Raw genomic sequence first — 24,813 nt, 5'->3', positions numbered from 1 at the left:
TAAACACACTAATGAATTTTTTCAGGAAGGCTATCTTTAACTATGCCCCAATTCAGGGGCTACTACCTTCGGAGGCTGCAATTGAAGGCCGATTATGTCACAGCCAGGCGCTGAAGGCTGACCCAATTCGAAGGCTGCTCCAAATGCGGCCGACAAACGCTCCTTCATTTCCCCTATTTTGAAGGATAGGTCGGATGTATCCGTTGCGGCCCAACCTATCCCAGAATTCGTAGCCCAGGTTTTTTTAGTTTTCTTCTGCATCTTCCTTTTGTGTCTTGTTTCCATGTTTGCGTCTCTCGCTCCCTCTCTATCCCTCCGTGTCTTGTGCCACTAATTTGCCACCAATTCTTGGTGATATGTAACAAGTCAACCTTTGGAGGTTGGATTTACAGTGAGGCAGACCAAGACAAGTGTAGTCGAACAAGAGGAATTAAATCACCATATAGCTCTCAGGACATGACAATCACTCATATGTCAAGCCTTCTCTCCTCACAAACAATAATCACATCTCATAGCCACTTCTTTGCACCACCTTTATTTTTAGATTGTGTGCTCTATTGTGGTGATACATTTAAAAAGTTCAATAAAAGTTTTTAACAGTCAATCTGGCTGATGTCCACAGTAGTGAGGTCTGCGTAGTTTTGGGACGTAGCCGTTGTCTGAGTGGGTGCAGCGCTTCTCTGGTTTAGCTGAGGACCAGTGGAGGCATCTGATTGAGGTGAGATCAGATCACCCTGTGCCATGATGGGAAGGTGGTCAAGCACTGACCACATGGCAGTGTCGGTGTAAAGGATGGGCTCTGTTCGGGGTTGAAACGTCTTGCTTGGGAGGTAAATGATGTCGATGGCGCGGAATCCGCAGGAAAAGCAGGGCTGGTGTTACCTAGTTTAGGATGTTGTCTTTCACATGAAGGAAATGCCGTGATTCCCAGAAATAGTCTCTCACTGGTGGTACAGCTCCGATTTCTGACTCTCTTCCTCTTTTTGCCCTAAAAACAAACACATTCGAATTTTCACGAGCTGATACAAACTGTCTGATGTGAATGTTTCATCATTCAGTGCAGTCACAGGCACATGTATGAATGTCGGCACTTTGGACATACGTAGTTGTCTTTGGTGGACCACTGTGGATGCTCGTTTGTGTGATGCCATCTTTCTGTCTCCGCCTGATCAAAATATTTTGCCTGCTCATCTTTTGAGAGCAACTTCCACTGTGGACATAAGAGCACAGGAACACACTGTCGGCATATATAAATGCACAGCTACACTGTTACTACACATTACTACAGGACAGCTGGTACACATGCATAAACACGAGCACAAAACACGAACAGATCCATAAATGTATGTAGTTAGTTACACACTTATTCTCACTCCCACAACTGCATTCACAGCTGCACTCCCACTCATGTTCAATTCAGCCACCACCTTTGGCCTCTGCTCTTTCAGATAGACCATGAAGGCATTTGGTGGCTTCTTAATAGAAGGGCGTCCGTCATTCTGATGGGATTGATGCGGTCATTTTCTACAGGGATAAAACAGAGTAAGAGCACATGTCAACACTGTGAGAAACCTGCAGGACGGTGAGAAAAAGCAGCACAGCAAACTCACCTCGGAGTGGACCTGGTGGGTGGAGGAGCAAGAACAGTGTCTGGTGGTGCTTTGGGGACCACATTTACAGGCCACTGATACAGTAGCTTCTGTGGAGGGAGGGAGAAGGTTAAAACCCCACGATACTGTCACTTAGTCCAGCACTTCAGAGGCTAATAATGATGAGCGCCACAGAAACATGTACGTGTGTTCACCAGATTCAAAGAAGATTGCATGAACAAAACAAAGTGATCAGTGGGAGGAGAACATGTGCATAAAACTACATTTATACATAGCTGCACTTTGCTCTCCTCACTTATTTTTGGAATTATGATTACAGGCAGTGATTAAGTTTACTGATCAGCAAAGCTTCACACCACAGTTATACAAAGGTAAAATACAAGGAAGGTGGCAGCAGAAAAACATTTTTTCTTTCATCTGACCTGAAGTATCTGACAGTAAAGTAAGGGATTACTATCGCAAAAACGGTAATTAGATTACCGTTACTTTCCTGTAGGAACGCTGCGTTACTGCGTTACTAAAATCGTGAGAATGTCTCATGACAATGGCGACGTTAGTGACAACAGCTGTGTGAAGATCAACAATGGATAATATATTGAGTGCGGGAGAGAGTATGAGCGTGCAGCGTTTAAAGCGTGGAAGTACTGACCTTACTTTAAGTTTGAGTCCATAAAAAGTGACAAACATTAGTGTCCGTTGTGCGTGGGAAGAAAACTTCTTTTTACAGCGAAAAAAACCCCTAAACTTCCAAGCAAGCACCGAGTGCGCACACCTGCGGCACACCTGCACCAGGGTAAACCTCCGCCTACGACACTCCTGCTTTACAGGTGAAAATAGAGCAAAAGGACCGCTAGTCTTTGACTTTATTTATTTTCTGCTGTGTTTTACTTGCATCTATTTGAAAAACTGAGTGTAAACACAAAAAATATTTTATTTTTTGTGCTGGAGTGTGCAGAAAATAGGTTCAAATGTTAAACTAATTTCTTCAAGTCAGAGAATGGTGCATATAATTTAATTTTTACTTGATGCATAAAGTTAAAAGATTAAAACTGATAAAACAAGTTAAAAAAAACTTTTCCATTTCATTACATTTTGTATGATGGATTATGCAGAAAAAGTAGAATTGGGCTGAAAGATTTATTGCTTTATTACCTATTCAGGTTGTAAATCGTGTTTTTAAAAAGTAACTAAGTAATTAATTACTTTTGAAAATACGTAATCAGTAAAGTAACGGGATTACTTTTTGGAAGAAGTAATCAGTAATTAGTTACTGATTACTTCAGTAACTAATCGACCAACACTGATCAGTAAACACCTGCCACCACCTCTGGCTGTCTCACCTGGCCATCAGTTCCTGGCTGAGTGAGGAGGTGAGCTTCTACCGGGATAATGGGAGTGACCATCGATGGAGCTTGCTCCTGAAATAGAGATGGAGCTGATCCCAGGAAAGATCCTCCAGTCTGATTCATTGCTGCTAGCTGAGGGGAGGCGGATGGTCCAGCAGGAACAGGAGGAGGAGGTGGAAGGTTGGGTGTTTGATGTTGTATTTCTTACCTGGTGTCCATTTTCGTGACACAGGGCTTATGTGGCGTTTTTTATTTGAACTCTGCCAGAAGAAAGACACTGATTCTGTCTGGGATCCTGTGGCACACATACATAGGAGGTTTTGATTCTGTTAGACAGAGACTGACACCTTATATAATGCACAACTAAACCCAGGACAAATAGTAAATGGCTTGCATTTGTATAGCGCTTTTCTAGTCCCTAAGGACCCCAAAGCGCTTCACACTACATTCAGTCATTCACCCATTCACACACAACTATTGTGTGGGAACAAGGTGTGACTTACCAGTTAAAATCAGTATTAAATGTAAATATTATATTGATTTTATTAAAAATTCAACAACCTTTAAATGTGTTGTATTTGTAACTAATTGAAACCAAACTGAAAAATGTAAAAACATTCAAACCAATGAATACACAAAACGATCAACTATTTCAGCTATCATTAACTGTTTGCATGTATATATCATCAATAGTTCTTAATTTATTATATTACACAATCAGATTTTAAAGTGTACTTTTTCTGATAGTACTACTGCACTTTTTGCTCAGACTTTTACATGTTGTGAATTACTTAGTTCACTGTTCACTCATCCACAGTCATCATCATGGCTGGATTTCCATCTTGAGGGTCCCCAGGGCAGTTTTTCTGAGCCTCCCACTCATGGTAGAAAAAGCATTTGTTTTCTGCTAATCCAAATGTTTGTATCAGAAAGCCTGGTTATACTTTGACAGTGTTTTGTTAATTTGGTTAGATATTTTGAAGTTGTTTTTTCATCGTGGTGTTGTTGAGCTGAGACAAAACAACCAAAACTATGCTTACCCAAAAACCTATGGACTGAAATATATTTTGAAAATGAATGCATTGCAGGCATACAGAGTCTTGTTCCCCATCATCATATCTGATCTTTTCAGGCAAACCTGACTGGTCTCAACTCGCCCCAGAGGCAAAACTACAAAAGTGTTTGTCCAACAAATTATGGACGCAGCTGTCTCTGTTGTAGATCCCTGAGGTGGAGTTTTGTTTTTCTGCTTATGTGGCCTATTGTGAAATATTTTGAAGTCAAATGGACTCTTGGGTGGAACCACAGATTGCTTATAGATGTTAAAAAACACATTCAGTCTCCACCAGAAATTTTTCTTTTAGAAAAAGTAACAACATGTGCAATCTTATTTCTCTAAAATAGTGAAATAGAATTATTAACAGAAACAGAAATACTGAAGTGAAAAACAGAGAGGCTCTGATGGTATGACTCATGGTAAGCGTAAACGCTTCTGAGGAAGAGACGCCAGTCACGGATGATTAGACCACATGCTAACATGGCTCCTTTCTCACAGAAAAAGATCACAAAACAACGATTCTTCAGCAGAAACATTATTTAGCTTCAGTTTGCTCAGTGCCAGAAGCTTGCGGCCTATTCTCAGTAAAGTCCTTGTATTGATTGTGTGAAACAAATAGAGATCATAAGTTTTCCTGTTTTTGTACCATTTGAGGTACTGTGCAAAGATCTTGTGCCAACAATAATATCTGTATATATTTTATTTCCAAGTAGCCAAACTTCCTTGTCATTTTTAAAGTGTTCTTGAGCATTAGTTCTCCAGGCTTTCTGAAGGTCTTTATTTTGACACTGGCTGCCTTTTCACTCATTTTCAGTCCAGCTGTACCTGACTATTTTCAAGTAGCGTGCCTAAAACCCCCACAGCAGATAAACAGTGTCTGAAAGTCATCTTCATCTAAAAAAAACAACAACTATCTGACCTGAAACAGTTGACCTGTTGTTCAATGGTAACTCATCAGAAATGATCTCAGTGAAGTGTATAGCAGTCAAAACAAGATTCTTAAGAAGGGATTCAAGCAGAAAGGCTGAGGTATTCCAGATTACACAAGAACTGGATTGAAATCAGTTGTGAATTAACGTGGGATTTTTGGTTCAAATTGTCGTCAGTATGTATGGGTGAGGTCAGGAGAGAGGTACAACAGTGAGTATCTACAGCCAAGAGCAGTCAGATTTTTTATTTTAATCTATCATACAATGCCATCTGAAAAGCATCTAGGTGGCCAAAGTGTTGTTTTTGAGTATGACAATGATCCCAAACTCACTGCCAATGCAGTAAAAGCATGCTTGGATTTTTTTTTAAATCACATAGCGCAAGACTGGATAACCCAAAACTGCAGATAATAGAGCTGTCTATATCTGTAAGAATGAAAAGTTTCCAAACTTTTTTAGTACCGATTTATAGATAATAATAATAATAATAATAATAATAATAAACAATTAATGAGAAATAGGTTTGGCCTTAAGAGCAAAACAAAACAAGGAAAAAAGCTCACTGTTAAACACATTAATGCATGCCTTTTAACCACTGCTTCTGGTAAAGTCTTAGAATAGAATAGAAGAATAGAATAATCCTTTAATTGTCCCACAATGGGAAATTTGGTTGTAACAGCAGCCAAAAAGACAAATATACAAACAAACAGTACACAGGACATGGAACAGAAACATACACAATTTTTCTTACATATTTACATTAAGGACAGTGGTTACTATATACAGAGAGTACTGTGCAGTTACTAAATTAAATAAAAATAACTAGAGATAAGAGGCAAAGCAGGTTGTAGTGCGAATCGGTTAATTAACTTATTGCAGTTACAGCGCAGATGTAAACATCTATGTTTGTTGGGAGCAGTTCTGATTGTACAGTCTGACAGCTGCAGGGAGGAAGGACCTGCGGAAATTCTCCTTCATGCATCTAGGATGCAGCAGTCTGTCACTGAAGGAGCTCTGCAGTTCAGTCTTAAATCGGGGGTGTGAAACATCAGCATTTTGCTTCTTGTTGATTCAAACCACCTGTATCTTTTGTGTTGTGTCAGGAAGGGTCAAACTCTGCCACATCAAACATGCAGCGCTACCTGCTGCGGAGGCAAGAAACCAGCTGAAGGTAGGTTTTTCAAACAACCTCCTGAGATATAAAAATAATTTTTCTGCACATTTCCATTCATTCTCTGCCACTCTACCATAGATCACTGATCTGACACAGGGCTAACACAGAGAGACAGACAACAATTCACACTGACAATTTAGAATCACCAGTTAACCCAACACCACTATTAGTAAAGAACCCAGAGGGAAACCACAAAAAAAAAAACAGGGAAATTTGCCCAGAATGGTCCCAGTTGAACTCTTTGTTGCTGTGAGGCAACAGTACTAACAACTGCACCACCGTATTACCCATACAGTTCTGGTTTTGTATTTTATTAAGATATAAGTAAGACGAAGAAGAAGACTTCTGCAAAAGTTCTATGCAGGGGCCCGATTGGCCTTCTGGCCAGCTAAAATGATTCATGAAAGAAAAAATTTTTAGCGACTACTGATGAAACTGACAGATGTTTTTTGTTTTGTAAGCAGTTTTAAAAAGACTTATTTATTGAAGACACTGATGGTTTTTAGCCACAGCTACACCTGTTGGTCTTCAAGGTTTTTGGGCCAAACAGTCTCAAACACGAGGCTCACACGGTTGAGCACGTCTATTTTAACCCCAAAACACAACCCATTTCCCCAATTCAATGCTGAAAACTCTACTAGGTGGTGATGTGGTGGGTGTATGCACTGTTGTGTGTATTGGGCAGCAAGTGGGTGCAATGCATGTTCTTGTCCCCATAAGGATGAAGCCTTCTCAGCAGCACCATGAGGTTTGCAGGGGTTTGATTCTTGACTCGCGGCTGTAAAATCTGATAAGACATTTACTTTTCTTCAGTCAGGCTCAAATAGAAAACCTGTGCTAACTTCATATCATGTCAAGCCATAATTGTGAAAATTGTACTGAACATTTATATCAGAACGCTCAAAACATGCAGCCCAACTTCTCTATGTCCATTTATATTCAATTAGATATTAATTTTCTATCATTGAATTTATTCTTGTTTGTGCTAACAGAGTCTCATTCTTCTTCTTTTCATGGGAACCAAACAGTAATTCTGTGGTATACATTTTATCCCCACGTGACTCTTGAGGTGATCTGAACAGATAAAGCTGATGGAAATCGCAAAGCCCAGCCGTCATGTTGAAACACATCACCGTCACATTTCTAACGATGAGAAGAGAAACTGGTCTTTTTAAAGTAGGCTAAGAACCCACAGCAGCTGACTGATAACCAAGGCAGCGTGACCCCGAGGTTCATGATCAGTGTTTCACCACAAACAGTGGCTCAAGCTCCCGCTACAGTGGACACAGCAGACACGCAGCAGTTTCACACTTGGATCATTTAATGCGGTAGCTTGGTGACAGCTTTCTTCTCTTGGCTGAGCTCACGCCACCTGTTGTTTTGTTTTTTTTCTTTTTTCCTTGCTTAAAGTTTGTTCAGCTTCCCCCTTCACTCTGTTGAGCTGCATACCTAACCACCAAGAATGCCATGAGGCGTGTGGCTACAAGCACACAGCTGATTGCATCACATCTCAGAGCGTCTGAGGGTGTGTGAGTGAGACCGAGAGAATCGTTTTTCTTCTTCTTCTATTTAACGTGTTAAGTCATATCAGGAAGTGCGATGCTGTGACAGTACAGAAGGAAACGGGCGCACAATGGCACAATGTCTGCCTCTTGGATTGGTAACATGAACACCCCGAGGGTGAAGGTCCCTCTGCTCCTGCTGCTGCTGCTGACCACTGTGCTGTCTGGGACAGGTAGGACCGGGGACATTAGTTTCTTTACTCAGTGAATTCAAACAAAGCAGTGCTCTCCGCTTTCCTGCCTCCTCCCCGCTTTTGCCGTTTGTGCGCTTCAGTTTTTCTTTTGGGGCACTCTGAGAACGTCTTTTCGACTGAAAATCAAAGGCTGCTATTGTTCACGCTTTCAAAATCAAAAAAACTTCTCCTATAGTTAAAATGTAACAAGCAGAAATTGACAGTACAGGGCTAGAAGAGTCACAGGTTTGACTGTGAGATGAGCGCCATGTGTAGAAATCAGTTACCTGTCTTTATAGTTTTACAGGTCTATAACAAGGTCAGCCAAAGCTGCCTTTTACAGGCGTCACAGTCTACAGTTAGTACACTCTGAAAAGGACAGTTTCAACACAACATTACTGTTTTTTACTGAGTGACAAACTTGCTTTAAACCAGTTGCTCAACATCATCACCTCCTAGTCCTTGGTTTTGCAACAGTTTTGATTTTTTTTGCAATCATTTGGACTAAACTAGACGGAAGTGCTGAGTTCCTGTGCGATCTGACTCAGGTTTGCTGTTTTTCACAATGTTGCCAATGAAGTCAAGCAGAAGTAACAGTCTTCAGCCCCAGGTGTGTTTCACTTTTGCTATGAAATGCTGCAGATGCTTTACTTTCAAGTGTTCGCCGTCCAATTTCAATGACATAACAGTTCCCCAACACAAAGTAACGAGCTGTGTCCAAATACAGGGTTTGGCCAGAAAGAAATGGAAACGGAACAAAGCGGGTCAGGCAAGCTAGTGAATGAGACAGTGACCACAGGTGAGGTGTAAATAATATGCTGCAAAAGTATGTGGACATGTTTTTTCTGTCAGTTGTCTCAATGCTCTGAGAAACAGATGTCTTAGTTTGTCTCTATCTTGATATCTCCAACTGAAGGCCTGAAATTAAAAAAGAGATATTTGCTCATAAGATCACCATAGAGAATAACCTGCACGCATGTATGTATAACCTTTGCCTTGAATTCGCTTTATTGAAACAATATCTTATAATAATATAATTAAAATTTACTTCAATTTATGTGTCTTTTAAGCATTTATTTGATGCAGTAGTTTACAGCATGTTGATGCAGAGAACTTAACACCAATGTATTTATATACATTGGTCTGAATTTTAATCTTTTTTTCTGTCGTACTGGAGTTCCTGAGTGCACTCAAAAATGAGGAGAGCCCTCTCCTCTCCTCCAGATCCTTAAAGAATCACTTCTCTTCAGATTTGCACTGATGCTGTGGGCTGGGCTGTAAATTAAGCATTTACAAGTCTGAACTTGCAAAGAGGGGAAAGAAAATCCCACCATGTGACAGTGCAGTTCTGCAGAAGCTGTCACCCACTTCAACACGTTGTCTTGGATAAACGTCCAACAGTGAGCATGACTTCACCACCAAACGTCAGGTGCCCACCTCACTTATGGTCTTGTGGCTGAATGGGGGGAAATCCCAGAGGCTCCAACACTGTGGAGAACGTCTGCAAAATATGATTTTTTTTTTTTTTAAAAATCACGAGTATTTATGACTTTTTCCTTTGTGTTACAAGTGTTTTGTTTTGTTTTTTCTGCGATGTTCACTCAGAGACTCATGCGTGCCTCTACTTATCAATACAGCCATTTTTATAGCTTTTTTCTGCCACTAAGGTGTATTAAAGTAGCTTTTACTTTCCTGTACTTATTTTAAAGCTGCAGTGACTAATTTTTAGATCAGCGTTTCCCACGAAAGAAACAACACAACACGCTTTACTTTCTCATGACCCATGCAGCCAGCGATTCTTACAAAATTTCAGAGTATTAGCGTCCCTGCCCTCAAAAACTCTGAATCATTTCAGAATGTACAACACTAATCGAAAGCATGACATGAATCATTCAATGACTGTAAAGGAGGAAGGGGAGGTGCATTTATGCTTTTCATATTAACACAGAATTGTATTCTTTTTCTTTTAATTTAGTTTCTTTTTTAAAATTTATTTCTGCTGTTTATGGTTTTAGCTCTGATAAATGTACTTTATCTCTGTGAGTCTGCCTAATTTAAATATATTTGTTTTTACTTTAAGAGTACTTTTCAGTTACTTGTGCAGGCGTTGCCTACACACTAACTAAAATTAATAAGAATTTAAGCATTTTTGGACTTGTCTTCATCAATGTTAATTTTGTAAGTGAGCTTGTGGAACAATTTTTTAAAAATTTCCTGCCCAATATAAACTTAAAATCATCACAAACCTCCAACTGAATGTGTCACATCATAAAAGACAGCTTCAGGAAATGGTATGGAACCTCATTCTTCTTCTTTCCTCTCCCCGCAGTTGCCTCGCAATCCCTCGCATTTAGCTTGAGACCCTTTGAACGATGCCCGAACCCTAGTTCAACTCTAGCGACGACAACAATAACACAATTTTTTTAACACACCCTCGGGTTTCTGCAAAGAGAGAAATTTTACTTACGTTTTGTTGCTAAAAATGAAAGCGGGCCTCGTATTGGGGTAATTGTGTTGCTTTTACTTAAGCAGTAATCTGGACATTGGATATTTTTAGCTTTACGATATTAGGTTTTTCTTTGTTGCTCTGTTTCTTTCATATTACAATAAAAAAAAACTGTTATGATGTTACTACAGCATCTTTTTTTGTATTTGGTTTTCAAATTAGATAGCAACCACACTTTTTGGATAGCTACATACTTTTGTCCAGGAGTATGAACACATCTGCTCTTTCTGTTGTTCCCAGTTGTTACTGACACCAGAATAGTCATCAATCTGACCAGTTCAAATAGGACTCTGTACGGTGGGTCCACAGCAGCTTTTATTTTACATTAAATGATTTTTTTCCCCATCATTACATGTGAATGATGCTTTGCTTTGTTTTTTTTGTTTTTTTATCATCATTTGTTCTGTTTTTGCTCCCTTTTCATTTCGGATGAAACCATCTCACAATTCCTGGTTGTTTCTACTTGGGGTTAATGCAGAAGGCAATGCCTCCAGTAGTGGTATGTATAACTGACTGCTTCTCTTACCACATGAGTAATGATTTGTAATGAGACTACTGCAATAATCATCACCTGTGCAACTGTAGTAGTCACTGGGCTGAATTGAATGTAATGTCAGTAATGCCCCATGGTTTTAATTCCTGTGAAAATCCCCTCTTTGCATATTTTTATGCCAGATTTTAAGACAGTTATGAGGCCTGGGGGAAACGAATGATTAAACTGCTGTCTTCCTTCCACAGTTGCCACATCAATAGATAAAAACTCCATGAATGAAACTGAATCACCAGGCCCGGACCCCATCATTATCATTATCCCTGCAGTGCTGGTGGTCATAATCATCTGCATGATAGTTTGTGGCATTTTCTTCAACCACAGGTGGAACAAACAAAAGAGAAATCCAGGTATGTCAATCAGAGGAGGGAATATTTTAAAGTTTCACTTCTCTCACTTAATCCTGGTGTCACAGGTTATTATGCAGAGGACTCACTCGCAGGACTCTGAAGTTTGGGTTTATTTACAATGTGGCACCAACGAGGACATATACATATATACAGTGAGACAGATAACACAGGGGTCCAGGGAGTGGAGCTTCAACTTAATCCACAACTCACTCAGAAAGTCCACTCCAAAATGCTCACGCTCACTCACACACATCCACAGAAATCCAGACGTGCAGGGAATCTAGAAGGCCTGTACACAGAGAAAAACAAAAAGTCCAAAAACAAACAAAAAGTGAAGGACTGGGGGTGATAGACTGGAGTATCTGAAATCATTTAGTGTTTGGTGGTTTTTAATATACAGATTATCTGGTTTGTGTTTTTTTTTTTTTTTTTTTTTTTTTATGACTGCGGCCTTGACTGCTGTATATTCTCTGCTTGTAGACCTGAGTAAAGAAGATCCATATTTGGATGGATCCAGTACAGAAAAGGTGCCGATGTAAGTGTCACCCATGTCATTTTGCTACAACTGCTTATTGAAACTGTTAAAGAACTGATATCGTCTCGATGTTCAGCGCTTTGTGAGAATAACTTCCTGCTTGTGGCTGCAGCTGAATGATACTGAGAGCTGTAAAGAAAACATATACTACCCCCTGGCTTCTGTGCAATCTTTTACTATAATACTACAAGCACGGCTTTCTTTTTTTATTTAAGTCCGACTTATTAAAGATTAAAAAATGTGGCTCTGAAGTCCTTTGAAATTATATTTGATGTGATGATACAAAAGAAAGAAAAAAAAATATGACTCTTAGTCCTTTCTTCTTTGTGTCTTTCAGGCCAATGTTTGAAGAGGACGTGCCCTCTGTACTCGAGCTCGAAATGGAAGAGTTGGACGAGTGGATGAAAAAGGATGGTAGGTTTCACTGGATGAAGACGAGAATTTGGAAACAAAAATACTGTGGCTAGAAATCTGATAGAAATACAGATCACAAGAGAAGTACGTCGAAGTTCACTGACCTCCAGGTTTTGGTGGTCTCAAGTGACTAAAAAGAAGGCACCAGGTCTTCTTTTTGTCTCTTAACCAAGAGACTCTGTCAGTTCTGAGACAACTGGCCAAGAGTCACAGGTATTTAAGCCCCAGCGAGGGAGGCTGTGCCCTTGGAGGTTGTCCTGAAGGTCACTGACACGCCATTAATCATATATGAGTCATCACATGAGTTAGGGTGTGGAAAAAAAGTTGTCTTGTCACTGTCACTGGAGCTAAAGTGCCAGTAACGCTCTCAGACAAAAACTGGTTCAACCAAAAGATAAAATGGCAAACGCAAGCTGAGCATCATAGTGTAATGGAGTGACGGGTGCTCAAACCTTTGCAACCACTCCACCAACGTGAAGAGCCACCCGCACAGGAAAAGACCCAGCTGGTTTAAGAGGCGTGAAGGAGGTTCCACCGTTTATCCAGCAGATGTCGCTGTTGTTCACATCAAGTAATCGTCCAGCAGAGCTTCTTACGCTGAAGTTGCTTTATTCCTCACTAGCTGATCTCATGACTTTTCTTTGAATTCTTTGCATAGGTGAAACTGCAGAGGACTCTAAACGTCTGTAACTGAATTTAAGGTGAGCATACCTGTGCATATTATCAAGTTATTAACATTTACAGACTATTTTGAGAATAATTTCTCTCAATTGCAACCTCACAGACATTTTATATTGATAGTATGCCTGGACACTTAGGATTTGTTTATATATTAGATCATCAGATCTCCAAAATGTGTTTTTAAACCAAATGATGATCAAGCATGAAGAAGTTTAGAGTTTTGAGTGACATTTTCCTGCTGCCTACTAACAAAACTTCACTTAACACAAAACCTTAATATTGATTTTCTCATAGTACAAACACAGAGCATTGCGCAAACAAATTACTTATAGCATGTTGCACAACAAGGCTAACACAACACAGATCAACAGCTGACTCGGGCAATAAAAAGTGTTTCCAAGCCGTTTCCTCTCTGCTGCCAGCCTCTGTTTGTTGTGATGCACCAGCTGGTTTTCAGCAGAGCTGTGACTGATGAACTGTGACCCTTTCGTCACTGCACATGTTTGAAAGCGCAAACACCACTAACATCTGTTAGTGATTACAACAGGCATGCGTGGAAGTGTGGTGCAACTCAACCCTGGAATAGTCTCCTTTACTGGAAGAGCCGGGAAGGCGAGGTCAAGGTCCGCTCCGCGAACTGTTGACCAACGTCATTTACACATTGCTTTTTCCCAGGGTTTTATTTCCAAAGCTGTACAAGGGCTAGAGGTTACTTGCATTCAACTAGGAGGCACTTTGTACACATGAGGTTACACAAGAGATCTCAAAACAGAAGTAAATGTGATGTTGGTGTTGCTGCGGTTGCTCAATGCGATGCCATCTAGCGTGCCAGCTGTGCCCTGTTTGTCAGACCTGTGAATTTCCACGGTGACTCGGGCACAATGGTGGCTGGGAGTAAGAAAAGAAAGCATATGCAGTGTTGCTTAAAGCAAGTTTGTTAAAATAACCTAGAACAAGTTTAACCTTTGTGACATTCAGACAAAAACCAGTCATATGACCAGTTCTAACATAGTGATTAATTCGGGGATCCAGCAGGCTTCATTTATGTTGCTCGTGAATGTAGATACTTTTAGGTGCTTCAGTCAACTACAGCTTCATACCAAACCTCTTCATCAGCTTATTTACCACTCAAATATGAAGCTCTGGTTAGTGTGTAGCAGGAACGGAGGCTGTGAAAGGCATTGAGAGCAGAGCTAAACAGGAAGTTTCTGATGTTTGTGAAGCAAAACAATGAGCTGAAAAACATCAAAATGCAGATGCTTGGCTCTAAAGCTTGTGAAACCTTTTTTCTACACAAGAATAAATTCATTGCCAAATATGCTCAGGAAAACAGGATGAATATCGGCCACTGCAAACGTTGCTTTCAAGTTAAGCACCTCCGCTCTGAGTTTTCACACTTGTGTTTTTTTTAGTCGTGTGTGGGATCATCACCTTTCCAGCTCAGCTCATGGGTAGCAGAGGAGCTGTGAAGTGAAGGTTTTATTGTTTTGTTGCTGCCAGAGTCTGAGGTTTGTGATTAGTGATCCTTCTTTGATGCTGCGTGAACCAGTGCTTACCACGTGTGCAGCGAGGCTGTGATGGACTGTACGGCACAGTGAGTCAGTGAGAGTGGCACACTAGAGATGGAGTTGGGCTGAATTATGCTGTAATTTAAACCCTTTTGATCTCAAATATCAGCTGAAAAACTACCCGAATGTGTCAGTTTTACCACGTTACCTGCAAACACAGGTCACTGGAGTTACATTTTAGGTTGACCTTTAAGTCTGACATGTCTACCTCTCTCTCTTTCCCATGATTCCCTGTCTGCAGGTTAAAGGAGACACTGTCAACACAACACAATAATGCCAGCACTGATGTTTGAACCTCCTCCACCAGCAATAATCCAGCCATGTGACTGTCTGGAAACAACAACACTTAACACTCATTTTTACAATTTTGCTGGAAAACAGCAACAAAAATTCAACCTCAATTTTTTTCTAATGCAACACCTCTGATAGCCGTTAGTGAACAGCAGCATATAACAACCGAACCAAAACCGTCTCTCTGTGATCCGTTTTACACCACATGGTGTTCTGCTTTAATATGCTGCCAGGTACATGTACAGTATTTTATGGCTCAGATTCATAATGTAGTAACTGATGATGTTACAATTAGGTCAATATCTCTCTCCTCTCTATCATAGATTGCACTGTTCTTTGTTTCTGCTTATGGCTTTTTCCTAAGCTCAAAGCCATTTTGTTGCATTACACTATGAGTCCCTCCAGCTGGAGGTTTTAAAGGGGAGATATCCAGCTGAATGCATGACAGAGAAGCAACTTTTTTAAGTGTTTTGTTTGAAATCTCAAAGCCTGTTTCTAAAGCTTTGGATAAATTATTTCCCGTCATCGAAGCAGTTCTCAGAAAGCTGCACCCAATAAGATTTTTATCTCTCCACAGATAACAAATAACTCGTTGACTGAACACTTTATATCATTTTCTTTGTCTTTGAAATTGTTGAATCAAAGCAGTTGTAACATTGATCCAAATGTGAGCTCTACTTTCTTATAGCGTCAGTCAGTATTGTGCGGGATCTTGCACTGTAAATATGAGAATACAGTATACCAAAAGATGTTTGTACATATTTCATAAAGGCACTTGTGTCCTTGTTTGCTGATGGTGCTTTAAGTAAAATTTCAATAAATAAGACCTTGCTATAAAGAGAGAGAGAGAGTGTGTGTGTGTGTGTGTGTGTGTGTCTTCGTTCCACGAAGATGGATCCCCTTGAAATTTAGACATCACAGTCAACTGATGATGAATCCTGTACCGGTTATGGTGGTGCTTATGTTTCCTTGAGTGCCACTGTTCAGTTCAGATTTTTGATTGTCGTGAAATTTGACTGTAGGAATATCAGCAGCTCAAGCCTTTTACTTCACCCAGTAAAATTTTGTATCCTGGTGATTTTGGTTTTTTCCTCTTGTTGTGTACCCATGAAATTAAAATTTGTGGATCTGGTGTGTGTGTGTGTTTCGTTTAAACTAGTGCTTGCCCATGTTAGAGTAGTACTTGAACCTTTCTGGAGTGTTAGCACTCTAATATTACTGGTAATCACATTTATAGATGTGAAAAAAGAAAAGAAGGAGGACTTATATGTTAAATGTGGGTCGATTTAAGCTGTTGCTAGGTGGTTGCTAGGCATGTATAAATCAGGTTTTATGGCTATAGATGAAATCTTGCGAAGGTGTGAAACAAAAACAACAGGATGTTTTCATATGGTGCTAAAAATAGATAATTTTAGCCCGTTGCTAGATGGTTGCCAAGCAATGTGGTGATGTCATAATATATCATGAACAGTTCAACACTTTGGATATAAAGTAGATTTTACTGTGATTAAATTAAGACTATAGGATGTTTTCATAAGATGTTGTCAGTGCACGAATCCATAAACAGGCCGTCTTAACTCATTGTGAGGCCGTTGCTAGGCAGCATGATGCCATTATCTGATATAGATAAGAACCTTCAGGAGCCTAAAGGGAGATGAACCTGTGTGCCAAGTTTGGTTGCTCAGCTTCTGATGTTCTAGGAGGAGTTGGTGGATGAAGAAACAAATAAATGCAATCTCTCTCTTTCTCACACACACACACACACACACACACACACACACACACAGTAAGATGAAATCATTTCATTTTTATGACTAAGTACCTGTAAAAGCAAACCCAGCTGAAGCCTGTGGTTTTGGCTAATTAGCGCCTCTTTTTCTAACACACTAAACATGTAGCGCTGCACAGAAAGCTGCTTTTCCTTTTATACTGTGTGCGATTCTAATGTTTTATCCATTGTGCTGAAAAACATGCAGCCCGTGAAGTCATAAATGAAACTGTAGCTCTATGCAACAATGGCTAAAGTTCTTTTAAAGCAACCACTGGAGAGCTGGCTTGCTCGGGGGTTGTGTTTTTTTAAGCGAGTACCTCTTTTCACAGTTCTGCTTCTTTGCACAACACTTACAGCATCCCCTCCCCTGACCACTGGCATTAGTCAGTGCAGTAAGGTCTGTAACAAGCTTAGATTGTGTGGTACCACCAGGAGCTTGGTTGCTGCTGTATCAGTGTTTGCTGCTCGTAAACACCAACACCTGTTACGCCCATATCCACACGATGTATATATTGAAGAAAGTCAGGTTAAAGAACACCAAAGTAGCACCACTTACCTAAAAATTGCACATTCAAGACCACATTACATGATTTCCTATTTTCAGCTTCATGTTAGTGAAACTCAGAGTGGTTGAAGTTACATTTTCATTCATTGCACCACTTTAAAGTGGTGACATTTATGTTCATTTAGGCCCATAAGTATTTGACACAGCTTCTCTGATTCAGCCTTTTGTCTCTTTCATAGGTTTATTTTGGTTTTTCAGCCATGGATGGCCTCCTTCACTTGCAATAATATCTCTTTGGACAGTGGAAAACTACCAAATAGGCATTCAACACTTGGAAACACCTGGGTGTGAAACCGATGGCTGGTTTTCCAATTACTTTTGATCCTCTTCGGTTAAACAGCTTGAATTAAACGCTGAAAGTCTGTGCTTTAATCACATGCTATTTGTTTGATTTAAAATCTTCTCTGGTGGTTTAGTGGCAAAGTTAGAAAAAAAATGCCATGGTCCAAATACCTATGGATCTAACTGTATATAACAGCCGATTAAAGCACAATAAGACACGTGTTTCTGTCACTGTGGGCCTACACTCCGCTTTAGCTCATACTGCCTTTAATCCACTGATGAGCCTCTCCTGTTTTCATCTACAAGCTCTGTTTGTCTGATGGACACTTGTGAAAAGCTGATGGGATTCATACCACAGGAAGGTCTGAGGGAGCGAGGCCAGACGATCCATGCAAAGCAATGAATACAAATGAGAAAGAAGTCTCTCACAGCACTTTTTCCCCTCCTGTTCGCCCTCTTTCCCATTAAATTTCCAGACAGCAGTTCTGTCTGTCACCGCACGCATAGTGTCAGCGCTGACTTAACACTGAGATTTTGACAATCAACAGCTAACAGAGTAGAAAATTACTCTTTACATGCATGTATCAAGCTTACTTGGTATCAACATTATCAAGTAGCCGCTCTCTGGCTGTTTTTTGATAGGGTTTCAGTTTGGGGCATCGCACCGAGGTTATGTTTTTAAGACCTGCAGAAAGAGAAGCTTTTAGTTTACTTTATATGTAGTTAAATAGCACTCTTCAAAACATAACAGAAGCTTTCCACTGCTCCCTCATTCACAAGGGTTCGCCACAGCAAGTAGCTCTACATATTTGTAGATTTGTAGATTTTTTTTAATGCTGGATGCCAGATTAATGGCACCACCCCAAAGAGGTTTTTGTCTCCTCCTGTGATCAGACTGGCGAGATTTTGCTCATTAGGTGAATGTGTAAGCGCTACCCTGTAGAGAGAAGTGCTAAACAATAATTAACACAACAATTTTGAGATCCTCAGTCATGGAGGCTGAACTGCAAAGGCTCAATCACCTTTAATGATCAAACATGTGGCTGGGACCACTGACGAGGCCCTGCCACAAGGTCTCAGGCATAGGGCAAGCACATATAGACGCAGCAGCTGGTACACGTAGGCAGGAGTTTTAAAAAACAGCAATAAAACCTTAAAATGTATTCTAAAACTAACAGGTGGCCTGTGAAGGGCTGTAAGAACAAATGGGGGTCACTCCTTTAGCTAGGTGTTAAAAGCTCAGCAGCAGGATTTTGAGTTGTGTTGCCTCACGCCTTTATTACAGCTTCTTCAATTATCCTAAACAATGTGCTACAGAGCATACAAGGTCCTTCACAAGAAATCCAAATAAGCTTCTGTACACTGACTCCTAGACAGTCATTAAAGAGGTCTTTCAGTTTGCAAAAAAATCTCAGGACGAGCTTTGATAAATGTCAAAATGATATCACTCATAAGTGTTTCGAGAGCTTTTTGTTATAGGGCACTAGGGCTGCTTTTGCAACTTCACTATTGGGTCCTAAACGTTAATAATTCTGCTATTTCTGACCTTTGGCTGCTCTGACTTTGCTGAAAACAGAGCTAGAATATGTTCTCCATGGCCTGCCTCTTTGCTATATTTCTGACACTTTAGTCTTATGAAACCTTCATTCTTTCTGACCCTCAGATTGTTTGTTTGCTGCAGGGTTTAAATCACTTAAGGGTAATTCATGACTTTCTTACAGACATATTGTTAGATTAAGCTAGTTTCACTACTGCTTATGTTTGTTTACTCTTTCTCTCCAATTGGTCCTTCTTAGTTAACTTGCTAGTATATTTAAAAATAGAATGAAAGACAGAGCCTTGAACTTCCAGCCCCTCTTGTGTGGAACAGTTTGGATTCAGGACACAGACGCCTTCTCTGTTTTTAAGATTAGGCTTAAAACTTTCCTTTTTGATAAAGCTTTTCATTAGAACTGGATCAGGTGACCCTGAGTCATCCCTTAGTTATGCTGAGATAGGCCTAGGCTGCTGTTCTTCTTCACTCACCTTTTTTCATGTGTTTATACGCCAGTCTGCATTTAATCATTAGTTATTATTCTCTTTCTTCAATTTAAAAATTATAGTAGTGTTTTTGTTTTTTAATTGGAAAATGTATCATTTAAGGAAAATATTCCCAGACTTAACCTTCTCAGAAGTAAGGATTTCTTGTTCATCCTTGTCTTCAGAGGGGATAAAAGTACACAAATTATTTAGGTAAGTAAAAGTACAAATGCGTGTTCCAAAAAAAATACTTTAGCTAGAATTTAAATACTGTTTCAACAATTCAAGTAAAAGTGAAAAGCATGCGCTGTGAAATGTACTCAAAGTAAGAAAGTCTTCGCAGGGCATTTTTGCCAGTTAGCTTTTTGTGCAAAGCTAAGAACCTCATGCTATATTCATGTGCTAATAAAGGATATTAGAGCATAGAAATACAAACATTTTTGTTTTTTCTTTCACTTTGCTTCCACAACTAAAAATACAGTGAGAAATATTGCATTTGAAATGATCAGACACTTAAAAATCATCCCTACCTTTATGCTAGCACTAGCTTGATTCTGCCCACCTAATCTTGTTGATATCGGCACCAAAACTTCTGTCCAAATTCTATAGGCTCATGATTTAGGCCCAAATCAGTTTGATATTTGAAATAAAAACTTCCATTATATGAAGTGATGAGCCTCTTTTGAAATGAGTAGAAAGTACAAATATTTCTTTGCACTTTAAATCATCATTGCTGAAAGCTGCAGCACAAATGAAGTTGATCATTATGCTATAATTACACTGTGATCCAGTGAAAGCCTGATGACAAAGTGAAGATGCACTTCAGACTCTGGCTTTCAGGCCGATGTGCTCCAGCAGCAGGTGTGGAATTTAATTTACTGGTGGGATCAGAGGATCAGATTATGGTTAAACTGGTTTGAATGAAACAGCAAAGTGATTCAAATCAAACATGACCCGAGCAAACAGCAGAAAGAGGAGCGCTTTCATCTTCTACTTGTGGCAAGGGAATCTCTCACACAGGTGTGTATATTTGCAGATATGTGGGTGGACAGGTGCGTTTATAACTTTGCTTAAAGGCATGTCTGTCACGGTGAGCAGACATGTGATGTAATCCCCTCCAGGATTCACTCATAACATCATATTTCAAAAGCCCCCGTCTTCTCCAAATTTACAGGCTTTGTTGACTGAATCAGTGTCTACCCAGCAGGCACTGTTGCTGCCTGTCACACTCGATCAGCTCGATTTTCACAGACGCACCAGCATCCGTGTTTGTTTGCCTTCGAGAGTTGACAAACTGTGTGCGATGTCACAGAGCGTCATCTGTCTGTCGCAGTCACTGCGTTCAGCCATTCTTGGGCAACGTTTGAGTGGAAAACAGGGACGAGGAAGTCTGCGAGTGTCATTAAAAGAAGACTTTCAGGTCTGATTTCGATACGTTGGAGTCGTGATGCACAATTTAATGCACATTATTTCCTCTGCGTCCCATTAAAGGTTGCTTCAGAGACATCTGCCAGGGCTGTAAATGCCTCTCTAGCTTTCTAGTTTGTGAGTGTTTGCAGTGCTTAAACTATTTGCTATGCTTTATTTTTTGTGTATAAATACTTCTTTAGAACTCTAAAAAGGTTTTTATTAAGACAACTCAAGAGGAAAAATGCTTCCTTGCTTCTAGTAATATATTTTATCTCTAAAGGCTGTAACCTGTGACAAGGAGTCAAAAACAAGGCAAAAAGGCCTGGAAATCACTGTTTTAAACAATCATTAGGAAGCTCTAGGGAAAGTTCCGTGTTTAGGTGTGGTGATGACCACAACAGCAGGCAAAGAAATCCCCCTGACACAAAAATTCAAGCTGTGGTTCAGATTTCTTTGAGAACTCACTTACAGGACCTCTTTCCATAAAGCCCAGCTACAGCAGCTTTCAAACCCTATTTGAGAGAAAATTTAGCTAGAAAGTGTGGATATTTACAGTCATTCTTTGTTTCCAGGGTGTGCTTTCATTGACCGGATGCCAGCCTCGATTCCACACTTCTCAGAATCACATGCTTGGTGCTTAGTGATATCTCAGGGTTTCAGACTCTCCCTGCAGGATCCAGATACAGGCCATGAAAATGACCATGAGCCAAAGCTAACCACAGCTGGCACCACATGGCTAACTTGAGCAGGAGCAGCCTCACACTAATCCACAATAACTCTCTCTCTCTTTTTTTTTGTGCCTTTGAATAAATGCGGCTCAATATTCTGGGAAGAATTAGGGCAGCCTACATGATTTCTGACGTGCTGTGTAAATTTCCATTTATAGCCTCTCACTTCCTGTGTTATTACTCAAATTTTAATGATTAGAAAATATATATTTTCAGTTTCAGTCATGAATACAAAAAATGTTTTATTAGTATATATAAAAATATTAATACATGTATTATTGTTGCTGATCTTCACCTAAGCATTGGTTTTGCCTCTTTTCATAAAAGGTATCTATCTATCTATCTATCTATCTATCTATCTATCTATCTATCTATCTATCTGGGTTTTTAAAGCTCTTCTTTGGACGTTTGCTGCCTTTTATTCTGTTGTCTGTCAAGATGATCACAGACTGCTTCAATAATGTTGAGCTCCGGGCCTCTGAGGAGGCTGATCCATGACTGATGGTGTTCAGTTGTTTGTTTTTCTATCCAGGTCTGATTTTACAGTACTGATTTTACAGATTTTACATTCTTACTAGATGGTATTACATAGCGGATCAAAATCAGACTGTACTTTTCTACATTGACACTTCCATTAATTTTACCAAGATCCTCAACAACAGTAGCTGAAATGCAGCCCCAAACTATGACAGAGTCTCCATCGTGTTTTACAGATGGTTGTAGACACCCATTCACTGACAATGATCAGACCTATTGCCACTGAGTTTCAGTCCAGTTCTTGTGTAATTTGGCATATCGCAGCCTTTTCTCCCTGTTTCCTTTTCTTAAGAATCACTTATTGAAAGCCACTCTTCCACTGAGACCATTTGTGATGAAGTTTCAGTGAACAGTAGATCAGCTGCGTCAGGTCTTTGCTAGATTTTTTTCCTATTTCATAAGGAGACGACTGTTCATCTGCGGTGGATTGTTTTTTAGGCTTTCCACTGGTCCTTTTGTCCTTCTCTTGTCCTGTTTCATCAAGTTATATTTATTTGTGACCGGCTGCATGTTAATTGTAAAGATACAACGTACAATGTAATACATGTAAATTGCCTAAAGATACACTTTAAAATTAGATCTTTGCTAAGTTGTCTATTACGTGTAGACACAACACTCGCTCATCTCATGGTTTAGGTGCCCTTTTTATCCTTGAGTGAGTCTTAGGTCATTGTTAGAGCTTAACAAAAAAATTAAACAAAAAACAAAAAAACAACTACAAGAAAGACTGAAACAAGAAACAAGGGGTCGATCAAAACTTTTGTACTGTAAAAATTCTTCATATAACGATAAACAAAGGCTTTAATCGCAAGTAAGTGCTGTATGAGGGTAAGATGCTTTGTACATGACTTTTATACATCATAAAACTGAAAAAACTTATACAAAACCAAACCTAGAGTAACCTAGAGGTTTTACTGATCAGCAGTGATGTTCTTCTGTGGTTAGTAAGCAGAACTTTTCCTCTGTTTTATTGGTTACTATGATTTGGATCATTCTCATGTTTAGATCAGTGTACAGCTCTGAGTCGCCCCTGGATTTGATTAGAGGCAGCCAACTGGGAGTGTGAGCTCCTTCAAAACAGCCCCCAGACCCAGAGGAGGGAGCCTGTTTATAAGCAGTTAAGTAACTTTGATGTCTTGTGTAACTCAGAGGTTCAAAGGATGGGAACAGTGATCTGGAGCCCCCACTCCTGCAGCCCCCTCCCAAAGGTCACCCAGATTGAACCAGATCACAGTACTCCAGCTACAGTGAATGAGGGGGAAACAGAGCAGAGGGAGACCTAATTAAATCATTCATTTATTCATATAAAAAAGAATGATGAATTAATTTATTAAGTGAAAAAATTACCTAAACCTTCCTTGACCTGTGTGAAAAAATAAGAGCTGCAATCAAATGTTTGCGATAACTGCCAATGAGTCATTCACATCAAGTATTTTCACCACATTGAGGGGTTTTCCAACATAGACTTTTTAAGGTACCAACTTTAACTAGGTCACTCGCAAACCCCTTTTTTTTTTTTTTGAGACATTCAGAGGTGGGCTTATCCGGTCGTTAAGTGATGACGTGACGAATCCTACTTCCGGGCCCAAAGTAGTCTGCGTTTAATATGGCTTTTGTGTTGTTAACATGTTTAATGTTATGTATTTTCTTCTATTTAATCTCAAAAAGCTCCTAAAACAGTCAGTGATCACTGTTGACCTCCCTCAGCTTTTATTACCGCTAATCATTTATTTAAGCTCAGTTTTTAAAGGGCGATCGTGGCTCAAAGAGTTGGCAGTTCGTCTTGTAACTGGAAGGTTGCCGGTTTGAGCCCCAGCTTGGAAAGTCTCGGTCGTTGTGTCCTTGGGCAAGACACTTCACCTACCGCCTACTGGTGATGGCCAGAGGGGCTGATGGCGCGATATGGCAGTCTCGCTTCTGTCAGTCTGCCCCAGGGCAGCTGTGGCTACAACTGTAGCTTGCCTCCACCAGTGTATGAATGTGAGAGTGAATGAATAGTGGAATTGTAAAGCACTTTGAGGCCCCTGAAAAGCGCTATATAAATGCAATCCATTATTATTATTATTATTATTAAAACCTTAGGATGTAACTACAGCCCAGCCCATGCAGCAGTATATGAATGACTAACCTCGTATTGTGGATGGATTATCTCAGTTGTTCTCCTGGCTGAAGTTTGGTCTTTTTACAGCATCCTGCCATGTGATTACATTTGTTCCTGACCACGAGAACACTCACATTAACTTTAATCAAATGGAAAAAAATTGAGCTTGTTTATATTATGCTAACATAGCTTTGTTGCTAGCGGTCACGTAGCACATCATTATATACCAGCTAGCCAAACTTCAGTAACCCTACAAACGTCACTGCTGTTTAGTTTTCTGTCTTCATTTATGTTGGAAGTGATAACAGAGCTGTACGTTTTAATTTGTTTCCAAAACCCCGCAGTCAGGAGATGCTATATTGTGTTTAGATGGAAGCTAGCGAGCTAACTTCCTGCTAACTTCTAACTCCGTTAAATGTCATAAATTCCGTTTTCATGGATGCCTGGATGTTAAACTCAATTGTTACACCTGGTAGAGCAGAACGCTGATCATTTTATTAAAGATGAAAGACTTTAGACAGTTTTTCAATTCTCAGTAATGCCATAGTGATTCGTTTGATATATGGACCTGCAGCGGAGTTTAGGCCCAGACACGGCTAGTGACGTCAGACTTAACGACTGGATTGTTGTGTTTCTGATCATTGTCCTCTTGAG

The 24,813-nt window shown here is 39.9% G+C and overlaps 1 protein-coding gene across 3 annotated transcripts; it reads left to right on the top strand.

Annotated features, from left to right (window-relative positions):
* Positions 1–7,268: 7,268 nt before the first annotated feature.
* tmem154 (transmembrane protein 154) lies at positions 7,269–15,572 on the top strand. 3 transcript variants are annotated; one of them, XM_085163498.1, is made up of 9 exons: positions 7,289–7,851; positions 8,579–8,650; positions 10,598–10,654; positions 10,836–10,856; positions 11,096–11,257; positions 11,738–11,792; positions 12,130–12,206; positions 12,865–12,907; positions 14,697–15,572. In XM_085163498.1, exons 1-8 carry the CDS (start codon positions 7,758–7,760, stop codon positions 12,894–12,896), a joined length of 570 nt encoding a protein of 189 aa, XP_085019624.1. In that variant the 5' UTR covers positions 7,289–7,757; the 3' UTR covers positions 12,897–12,907; positions 14,697–15,572. The 3 variants fall into 3 exon arrangements, with proteins under 3 accessions (XP_085019625.1, XP_085019624.1, XP_085019626.1); XM_085163500.1 differs by lacking the exon at positions 7,289–7,851 and adding an exon at positions 7,858–8,461; XM_085163499.1 differs by lacking the exon at positions 10,598–10,654 and having other exon boundaries at positions 7,269–7,851.
* The last annotated feature ends 9,241 nt before the right edge of the window (positions 15,573–24,813 follow it).

This window comes from Neolamprologus multifasciatus, chromosome 6, assembly GCF_963576455.1.
Source record: "Neolamprologus multifasciatus chromosome 6, fNeoMul1.2, whole genome shotgun sequence".
Classification (NCBI taxonomy): domain Eukaryota; kingdom Metazoa; phylum Chordata; class Actinopteri; order Cichliformes; family Cichlidae; genus Neolamprologus; species Neolamprologus multifasciatus.
The sequence above is the reverse complement of the archived record's forward strand: the minus strand, read 5'-3'. Positions and strand labels throughout refer to the sequence as shown.